Raw genomic sequence first — 10,939 nt, forward strand, 5'->3', positions numbered from 1 at the left:
CATTATGCTCTCGCTCACCGTAAAACAAAATGATTTCAATGCCTTTTAAAGTGCATGAATTGAAACAGTGTTATCTATTGATCAGTTTAGACCCTGTTTCTTATCACCCCCCCCCCTAAAACATAGTTATACAACAAGAACCAAATTATCCATCCAGATAAATACTAAACTCTGGGCTGCCACTGTCACTGCAGGACATTCACCATGGCAACGGCACGCAGCAGGCCTTCTACGGTGACCCCAACGTCCTCTACATCTCTCTCCATCGCTACGATGACGGCAACTTTTTTCCTGGTAGCGGAGCTCCTGAGGAGGTAGACACACAAACCTGGATTTCCATCTTCCTAGAAATCCAGACTGTAATGCAATCATTCTCCGTGCTCAGTCCAGCATAACAGAAAAGCGGATGAAAACAAATGAAGGCCGATATGTTCCTTAATTCCCTTGCGATGATTTTACTGCATTTATTTACATTGCAAGCCTGACTGGATTTACACTGCAGATCCATGCAGTTTTTTTTTCTCTTTACGCTGCAGTGACATTTATATACGTTGTGCCATTTCAGCGAAAATTTTCAATTGTGTCTCCTGAAAGTTCAATAAAAGACGCCAGTGTAACACTTCTGAGGTGATAACAATAAACTAGAACTATGGAAGCGTACTTTTAAAGAAAAGGTAATAATACAAACCAAATAAATGACCACAGACCAAAGAATAAGTTTGAGCTGCCGATTCATTTTGTGCTTAGACAATGGTTTTACATACAACTGACACACAATTTTACATATAAATGACTTACAATTTACATACAATTGACCGGAAAATATTTCCCCTCTTCTGTCAAGTGAATTTTTCATTATCAGTCCCTTTTCCTTTGAAACTGTTACTTAGTTTAGAAAATACAATTCTCAACCCGGGTTGTTGCTTTAATAAATTCAAATGTTATGCTTTTTATCATCAGGTGGGATCAGGTGCAGGTGTTGGCTTTAATGTCAACATAGCATGGACAGGAGGAGTAGAGCCCCCTATGGGTGATGTTGAGTACCTCACTGCCTTCAGGTAAACACAATCACTGCCCAGAAATCCATTTTGTTTTTGTAATTACAATGTACTAGCTACGCTACTTTGTGAGACCATAGAAAGTAGTACACTTGGGTGTGTCACTTTCACGCAAAAGAAATGCATAATAATTGTTGTCTATGGTTAATATTTACCTAATTAATCTGCAGGCAGCTTAAAGTGTAAAATGTTTGAGATTACATTAAGCGGCAAGCCTTGTTTTGATGCTTTTGTGCATGTTGTGTGCAGGAGTGTGGTGATGCCAATTGCTCAGCAGTTCAGCCCAGACGTGATTCTGGTGTCTGCAGGCTTTGATGCAGTGGAAGGTCATCAATCTCCTCTCGGAGGTTACATTGTCTCTGCAAAATGTGAGCTCCAAACTAGTTACCATGGCGACCGGCCCTTCACTTTGATGTTAAAAATGATTTGATGTACTCTCTATGCATGTATAAATATATGCTTGAGCGACTGCTACATTTTGGCAGGTTTTGGTCTGCTAACCCAGCTCCTGATGGGTCTGGCTGGTGGGCGTGTTGTCATGGCGCTAGAGGGAGGTCATGACCTCACTGCCATCTGTGATGCATCAGAAGCCTGCGTCTCTGCCCTCCTTGGAGACCCGGTAGGAGAGTCTGCATCTCTTGTACCGCTTCAAAATCAGCTTGATTTCATCTCTGCCTGATGATGACATGACGACTCTGCATTAGCATTTAAGACAATGTTACACTAAAAAGGGCAAACTGTGTTTTCAAGAGATTCTGTTATGGCCCACATGTTTTAGTGTTGAGTGTGTGCATTCAAAGAAAGACATTTGAATGTTGTAAGTGTAAACAAAGTGAAACACTAATAATTTTAGACTTTATAGCAATAATAATAATCCAGCCTTCCATTATCTGATCCGCTTCTCCTCGCAAGGGTTACAGGCTTGCTGGAGCCTATCCCAGCTGTCTTCGGGCAGTAAGCGGGGCACACCCTGAACTGGTTGCCAGCCAATCGCAGGGCACTACATTTGACTTTTTTTTTTTTTATATCTAACCATTTTTCATCCTTTCATCATCACTTTGACATTGCATTGATATTAGAGTCAGATAAAACGCACACACATTAAAGGTGAGCAACATGCATGCATTAACTCACCCTCTGTGTGTCCTTCACAGAGTGACTCTGCATTTCAATGGCCTCAAGAGAAGCCGTGTCCTAAAGCCTGTGCCTCTCTAGAAAGAGTGATCGAAATCCAGAGTGAGTCAACACGTATACAGACACACCCACGCTCACGCACACACACCCACTCTAGATTTGACAGCATGTCTTCCTCTCACTCTGTGTGTTTCTGTCTCTTTTAGGTAAACACTGGTCTTGCCTCCAGACTTTGTCTCAGGCAAGCAACCACTCGCTATTGGATGCCCCCCTGGGAGCTCAGGTTCAATCAGAGAAGGATGAGGCAGACACAGTTAGTGCCATGGCCTCTTTGTGTGTTGATGTTGAGCAGTCAGGCTCGACCGGCAGCATCACTGACGCCAGCAGGTCAGTGGCGTAACGACAGCCTACTCGTATAATCTTTGGTACATTGTCTCCCATTTGAGCTCAAGTCAATTCGTTGCACGCTTGCAATTCTCCCTTCCATGCTCTGTCACACCCACCTGCGTAACTGGTAAAAAGTTGCGTATCCACCAAAGAGGTGTGACCTATTAAATTTGGAGTATTCTTGATACATGGAAATTCCTTAGAGATCCATTTGGAATATATTTCACGCTTTAAATGTGAACTGGAATTGTGTAAGGATATGGGAGTTATATCCTGATCATGCAGCTCTTCTAATAGGCGACTTGGAAAGAGAATAATAAAGCACTCCTTTTCTGACTTAATCACATGGAACAATATACCCTTGTGAGACAATTCAGCACACTAATAAAACAGCTGTGCCTTAGTCTTACTACTGGCTACACTACTGCCCTCCACTGTGGTGGGCTGTTGTTTTGACCGCAGTAAAGTCGCTGAGCGCACACTGAACGTAGTGTGGCTTAGCTTTGTTTAGACCTCAGAAGTCGCATTCATGAATAATGTTTCTTTTTAAATAAAAATAAAATAAAGGCAACCTCTTTTGACTTAACATAAGTAATTATTTAGATTTTTTTAATCTGTCTTTCTAAACGGGCTATTATAAAGGATATTTAAAGGATTTTTTTTTAAGGCGGATTTTTTTGGCCTGACTTATTTAGCTGTTATTATTGTCAATGATTAAATTAGAGGACCTCAGACTGCCTTATGAGTCTTTCTCTTTAAGATTGAATGTGCTGCCATCCGTATGTTTGGAGGACAGGATTTGAACACATGAATCTCTCCCCTTCATTATATGGTGCATACGTGACGTTACTCTCCCAGTTAAGAATGTTAAAAGTCCCCGTCTGCTTCACTTCCACCAATAAACACTGTATACTCTTCCCCTTTCTTATGTATTCTTTAATATACAGTGAGTTGCTGAGTCTTGATCTGGCTATGGGATCTCCTTCTGAATTATTTGTTAATTTTTAGTTTCATTCCATGTTACAAGTGTTGTCAAATGTTCCTTACACCCAACTAACATTATTCACTTCTCTGCAGAAATGAATTGTGACTTTACAAAGTAGCTTATGTCAGAGCACTCCACTGAAAGAAGTAACACATTAGATTAGTCGCGACTCAAAGGAATTGATATTTTAGAGTTGCATCACAGTAATTTATGGTATCCTCCTGTGCAGGTCTACAGAGGAGCCAATGGAAGAGGAGCCTGTTTTGTAAGAAGGACGCTCACACGAATGCCACCATGACCTCCTCCTGGCACCTACTCTACCTTCTTATGGATTGTGTATAGGTACACACACGTTCACACTGAGTGGAAATGTTGTGGATGACCTCGAATGGCGGAGGAAGCGCTCACAAAGTCGGTTCTCTCCATGGGAGGAGCAGACGAATTGTAAGCGTCTCCATAGCAACTGGAGGAGGGGCATGTCAGCACGGACACGCCTCTCGTGTAACGTTGACTCTCCCTCCTCTCCTTTGAACCTGCACACAGCACCACCGAGTCCCCTTCTTTTGTCACGTCGTCACATCTGTGAGTGACAGTTGGACATTGCGGCTCGCCACTGATGGAGCAGGAAGTTGGAAGATGAACGGAGGATGAGGAGGATCTAGGTGCCTTTTTGTCCACTCACACGCACACACGCACACACACAATTAGAACACATTCAATCAGAAACAATAAACAGCAACCACCGCAGCACCTCAGCAAACGAACCAGCCAATCAGGACTGACGGAACACAGCAATGCGCACACACATATAGCTGTTGTTTCACTTGGTCACTTCATTTTCTTGTACGGTAGTTTTCTTTTCATCTGGTTGCCTTAATTTGTCAATTGTATGTATTTTAGAAAGGACGAGGGAGAGGTTGTGACAGTCGGAAACACATTTAGAAACGAGGGGGCTGGGATCCGGCCAGCTTTAACGACGTTTTATTTATTCTTTGACATATATAATGTGTGTCACTTGAAACCACCGCCTCTCTTTCTCTAACCGTCCTCTCGAAAGGCGACCGTGGGATTGTGGCGTATGACCACCCCGTCCCTCTTTTTTTTCTTTTTTTTTTTTTAATTTGCAGGAGGTTTTTTTTTCCTTTGTTTTTGTTTTTATAATTGTATTGATATCATAACGTGTCCTGTCTTGTTGCCCACATTTGCATCACAGTGTCAGTCATTTTTCTAAATCAATATATACTTCTATGTTTAAAAAAAAAACAAAAAAAAAAACACAGAAGACTTCAAATGATATACATAGACATAATGTATCATCCTTAACGCTTACTTAGGGATTGGACGAAATGCTAAGACGATATTTGTATACTTAAATAACAGCACCACAGTTTACAGAAAGAACAAGCAAAAATTTGATTCACTCACTCAACAGTCCCCAATGACAAGAGTTTTCATTGAGAGCTGTTATATTATAATGCTTTTATAATATATATATATATATATATATATATATATATATATATATATATATATATACATACAATGCAAATATGATGATCTTTTTGACACATTCTGATCTTTATCTGTATCTCAGCTTTTGCCAGATGACATGGTGTACTAGGAGAAGTTTTGGCAGCTTTATGATGGCTTTCCTTTTTCATCAATCTATATATATATATATATATATATATATATATATTAGTGATGTCATGTGATTACATTTTTTAACTAATTAATCCCCAAAAATTCCATGATTGTGATTAATCACATTTTCCAACTACTATTTTTGTGAAGCTTGGAAGAGAAAATGAGTTGAATAATATCTTGGATCTATCTTGAATTAATACAAAATCACTAAATATAAAGTATGTTTAATTCAAAGACATTTCTAATAGCTTTCTTTGATTTTTTTATATGATCTAAACAGGCATTTTTCTTGGAAACATTTCTCAAACCTGCCCTCAAACACCACACTCCAGCAGTGTTGGTTTGCAAGGCCCAGTGGTAACTTCAGCAGGGCGTTTTGTTTTGAGATGATGATGCACGAAAGATCTGTACAATATTTGCAAAGTATGCAAATTATTTTTTAAATCAGTTGAAATCTCCCGAGTTAACGCTTTAATTTTGACAGCCCCAATATATATATATATATATAATATATATATATAATATATATATATATATATATATATGTATATATATATATATAATATATATATATAATGTGCAGTGTGTATGTATGTATTTTGCGATAAAACAGTGTTTTATCCCATTGGAGTGTTTATATGAGTATATTATATGAAGATATTTTTGACTTGTTGATGATTTTAATGTTATCAATGGAGGTGGACAGCAGGTTCTGGCTCCTCTGGTAGGACCAAGCCTGGACTACATATATGGAGATCATTGATAAATGCAAATTTGGCAATATGCAGCAGTGGCTGAAAACTCCATAATTGCAACTAATGCCTATGATTTTGTTTCCTACTTTTGTTGTATGTTTATAAATCTGAGCAAGACCATGCAATGTCTCTCCCTTTAAACCTATTGCAAACTAATTCTGATCCAAGTTGCTAAGCGATCATTTTCGACCTTTTCTTGGCTTTTCTTAGCTCTTCTCTGTTATTTGTACAATGCCGTGGTCCCCACATTGAACAAGACGGTTGTCTACATACATGTTACCTTTGGCACATAAAAAGATTTTTTTTTAAATATAATTAGAGTCGCGACAGAGCACTGTCTCAAAAAAATTGAGTAATTGAAGCCCACCTATTAAGGTTTATAAGTGGGCCGAAACAAATTTTTATATTATAGTACATGGCCTTGAGCACAAAAATGGCAAATAGATGAGTTTTTCAGCAAGTAATGGAGGATATTCGCATTGCATCCACAAAGCGAGAATAGGCAGGAGTTTACCATCTATGATTCTGCAGTTGTCACCAAATCAAACCATGCACGTATGTTTCCACACACTGTTGTAAAATATTGCAAAGTACCTATAATGTGTGATCAGGATCCTCAACTAATGAACCTAATCCAACGTTTAACCTCACGCAGACTTTATTTCCCTCAAATCTTTGCAGTGTAGGGTGTGAGTCTTATAGTTGGTGCCACTGCTTCTAGGTCTCATTTATTCCAACAATATGAAACTTTTCAATCTAGAAGTGTTGTCATGGTAACGCAGCACCAACATGCTTCATTCAGTGCCATTGACGGCTATTGATACCAAATTGTACTGCATTGTGACTGGGTTGTATCCATTAAACGTGTAGCTGGCTCACAGCATTGGATGCTAATGTGGCCACACAAGAAAACCAGTACAGTGAAAGTGAAATGCAATGTTTGAAGCTGTTTGAGCAATTTTTCAATATCCTCCTAATTGTGACAATTCAACGCACTTGTATCAGGGGAGCTGTCCAATAGTAACTAGTGAGGTTTTTCCCATGACTGTCTACAACTACTGTATGACAATTTTGAGCACTAGTAGAACTATTAGGCTGTACATGTTACAGCAGACTGACATATGCACTTAACTGAAGCTACTAGTGAAGCTACATGTTAACAAGTAGAATTTTATCCTCTCACTTTTAGAACGCCAATGCCTTACTAGTGACATTTCTTCTACTACAGTATGAAATTTCTGCGCACCGGTAAAACAACGGTATGTAACTTGTAAGGCAAAACTGCTCTTGTATGTATGCTACTAGTACTGCTAGTGACGTCATGAAATTCTGCTAGTTAACATCTAGTTCTTTAGTAGTTGTACACTGATGTCAACCAGTGCACAGTTTTGACTTTATGTAACATAGTTGTTCTACTCGTGCGCAGAACTGTCATACACGTGAAGACAAAGGGCACTAGTGCAATGCAAGGCACTAGTACTGTATTGGAAGAAATGCCCAAAAGGCGCAAACCCGTTCAGTGACTAGTGTTGGCGGAAGTTATTCTAGTTCCAAAACTTTCCCATTGTCAAAACGTCACTGTCGTAAAAGCTTTAAGGCCAAGTTTAATACAACATTTTTATCAGTCTTTTAACTGTCGTAAAAGTGTAAAAAAAAGTTAATCACTGAAGAATAGAGCAGCAACAACAAATAAAAAACGGCTCACCCGTTGTAAGACTCATAATGGAGAAGGAACAGGAAGGTGCAGACTAAAGTGGTATTTTATAGATGTTTGTGGGAATAAAAATTATGTCTTTGTGTCAGAGCAGGCGCCAAAACAACAATATTGAAGTAGCTGTACGTTTAACCCAATATTTGCTTGGGAAACGTAATTTTTGTATCCTGACGCTCAATCAATGGTACCTTTCTGTGGGGGCACGAAAAAGCCAAAGAAAAACAAAAACTTAATCCCTTGAGATGTTTCATATCACTTTAGAGAAATATACTCTAAATTCTGTGACACTCCAAAAAACAAAACTAAAATGTTGCAATGACTTTTTTTTTTTTTTCTAACTATTCCAAGTTTGTATTTTCTTCATTCAACTCAAGAATATAAAGTTTATACAGCTTTAACATGAAATTAATTTCCCTTTGTGTGAATCATGTTGAACTGACAAAAATATGAACGGAACGTCTTTGTTCGTTATTCCCATAAGCACCCCTAGCGACATGTTTCGTTAAAAAAAAAAAAATTAACTGTGCTTAATAATAATAACATTAAAATACTTGAGTTCACTTCCCCACATTTGTAATCCTCCGTAGACTCACTAACCTGGGCTAACACAGGAGTAAAATTAGGGTCCAACCGATTTTTTTTTAATAAGGCCTATTCTGATTGCAGTATTTTATAGGATAAAATTCCAAAATCCGTCCAACTAACCCAAAAATGTATAAAGATTAAAATAAAATTTTTGCCCCTTAACATTTACGACTATAAGTATTTGAATTACAGCCAGAATATTTAACGGGTTTACTACTCCATTACTTTCCTCCATTTTGTTATTTAGTATTTGTTTACAAGAGAAAGGAGGGGGGGGGGGATCTGCCTCTTTTTAACGGGGGTGTTTTTGAACACTATTATCTTTGTCTTCTATTGTAATGTGTTCATGGGTTTAAGAAAAACAGAACCCCCCCCGACCCCCCTGCCCACCTTTTTAACACAATCATGCACTTAAAACGGCCAACTCATTACTCGGTCGAGCCCTGTTCATAATTTGAGTAAAATAGCACATGACAGTTCACTTTTTGTATAATGTCCTCATTTAGTCGTTACCCAATTACACTATTTGCAGAAATGTAGGTGAAATGTCACTTTGAACCTAACATGCACTGCAACCTTTCGAGGTGACCTAATTTGACTTTTTCTGAAGTTTTGAATGTCATTCCAATTGTTCAATGTTTCAAATCTTACAGTGGGTGTTTGATCCACGAATCACCAATACATTTCCTAGTTTGGTTACAATTGATAATTAAACCGTCGACTTCATCACGCTGTTCACGTTTTCCCCTCATGTGACCCAAGTCGACCCCCAAAAATGGATTATCAGTACGGCACGTTTGCAAGGCTTCAAAGAGGAAAGTGGCCACTGAACTAATTTAAGAGTGTCACAGAGTCATCTGGATGTTGCAATACAACTTGAGAGAGACTGGAAGAGTCACTGAAAGCATAGAAGTTAATTGGATGTGCTTTGAAATGTTTGGAGAAAGTCAAATTAAGTTTACCTTTCGCGGTTTTATCGCATTCTGCTAACTTTTTGTGAGTAGTGTTCGTGAACCCATTTAGATTAGTTTCCATGGCGATTTTCCTCTGAATTGTTTATAAACTCACTGTTAGTCCAAGTTGAAACGAAGTCACAAGTCACTTTTAGAGCAATGCGTGCCTTGTCCAACAAATTGCCCCCCCCCCTCTCCCTCCAAATAATCTGTTCTGACGTTATTATTATCCCCACTCGAAATAACCAAGCCAAAATGGTCATATGTGTTTTTGTTGTCTGAGGCCATTTACTGTAAAAAGCACAATTTGCAGTTGGGACGCCGACTTGTGCATGATGGAGAGATGGAAATTTAAGCATTGAATTGACATTCGCCAAGACAAAGCGTGTCCCTGACTTTATAACACACACACACACACACACGAACAGACGCGTATGCTCATGACTTAATCCTCTCTTTTCTTATACATGTTTGATACTGTGGTGTACATGTATGTCTCGTTAACATGTGGTTGCCAGGGTCGCTTTGGGGGTACTTATATATTTGGACATTTAGCAGAAAAGGTTGTATCAGTGGGACCTCCCTGTTTTGTTTTGTTTTTTTTTTCAGGGGCAGGTGTCTTCCTGCTTTTTCTTCTCGCGCCTGGCTCATGACCGAAAACTTTCAAATATCGTTAAGTTGGAACTGATCACAAGCACATTCCTTTTGTCCTTCTTGTTGATTGAAAAACTAAGAGAAAACATTTTCCAGTGTCGACTCACGTGTATATAAAGTGCATATATGTGTACACATGTGCAATACAAGCTATCCAAGCAATCTATTACTGTGACTATATTGATGATGAGACTTGTTTTTTTTTTCCCTCCCCCCACCCCCCCTCTCTTGTCGAATTGATTTTCTTTTGGTTGAAAGGGATGCTGACTCTCGTGGTGATTGGCACTCACATTCAGGGCTTTATGGACATTGCGTTGAAGCCCATTTTCAATATCCCTCACTGTAAAGTTGTGATGTTGATCCTGAATATCTGTTTCTTTGTTGTTTTTGTTCTTTTTTAAGTGGGCCTGTTGTTAAACTTGTCTGGAAACTCAATAAAGCAATTCACTGACTGCTGGTTGCATTTCACTTAATGCGTGTTCTGTTCCATTGACATGAATGCGCTGATGATCCGCTAATGTTTTAGGATTTACATGGTTTTTTGTTCAATTCTGTCTACCCAACTTTGCTCTCGATTTTCAGGCCACAGGCGACATATCACGGAAAAGGGACTTTTTAGTTTCAAGTAGTCGGTCCTCTTTGAATGCCTGCCCACTCATCAAGTGATCAAGTTACACAACCAAGTAAATCTTTATCTGTCTAGTTCTGTAAACGTGTCAATGAGTGAAGTGTTCTGAATTTTTGAGAATTGTGTAATCAGGTTGGCTAATTTACTAAACTGCCCAGTTATGCTCCTCCTGAAACTCTCAAGCTGTGACCAGACCAGCCTGTATGAAACTAGTCAAAAGGTCAGTAGAGCTGCATTGGATTTGATTTGTTGAACGGACAGACAGCGATAAAAGTAGTAGCCACATTTGGTACAGACTTGTCAACAGCAAATTATAATCAGAGATGTCTCAATGCTGATTTAATTTTTTTTTTTTTTCAGGCGCATCGTGTTTTTGAGATTTTTTTTTTTTTAAAGTTTCCCCTATAAAGCTTGTGTTCATACAGATTTAACAATGAGT

General features: G+C 38.8%; 1 protein-coding gene across 15 annotated transcripts in view; it reads left to right on the forward strand.

Annotated features, from left to right (window-relative positions):
• Positions 1-10,324, forward strand: part of hdac5 (histone deacetylase 5) — a 53,334-nt gene extending 43,010 nt beyond the window's left edge. For 11 of the 15 annotated variants that reach the window (XM_088316257.1, XM_088316256.1, XM_088316263.1 and 8 more), the window contains 8 exons: positions 195-314; positions 961-1,058; positions 1,308-1,426; positions 1,544-1,677; positions 2,213-2,294; positions 2,399-2,579; positions 3,794-3,829; positions 3,907-10,324. In XM_088316257.1, coding sequence (XP_088172383.1) covers positions 195-314; positions 961-1,058; positions 1,308-1,426; positions 1,544-1,677; positions 2,213-2,294; positions 2,399-2,579; positions 3,794-3,829; positions 3,907-3,946 — 810 coding nt within the window. In that variant the 3' untranslated portion in view covers positions 3,947-10,324. Of the gene's footprint in view, positions 1-194; positions 315-960; positions 1,059-1,307; positions 1,427-1,543; positions 1,678-2,212; positions 2,295-2,398; positions 2,580-3,793 lie in introns of all 15 variants that reach the window. The other 4 variants (XM_088316254.1, XM_088316264.1, XR_015846601.1 and 1 more) reach the window with 3 other exon arrangements.
• The last annotated feature ends 615 nt before the right edge of the window (positions 10,325-10,939 follow it).

The sequence above is a fragment of the Idiotropiscis lumnitzeri genome, chromosome 15, assembly GCF_059441095.1.
Source record: "Idiotropiscis lumnitzeri isolate Australia: NSW breed Sydney's pygmy pipehorse chromosome 15, RoL_Ilum_1.0, whole genome shotgun sequence".
NCBI lineage: Eukaryota > Metazoa > Chordata > Actinopteri > Syngnathiformes > Syngnathidae > Idiotropiscis > Idiotropiscis lumnitzeri.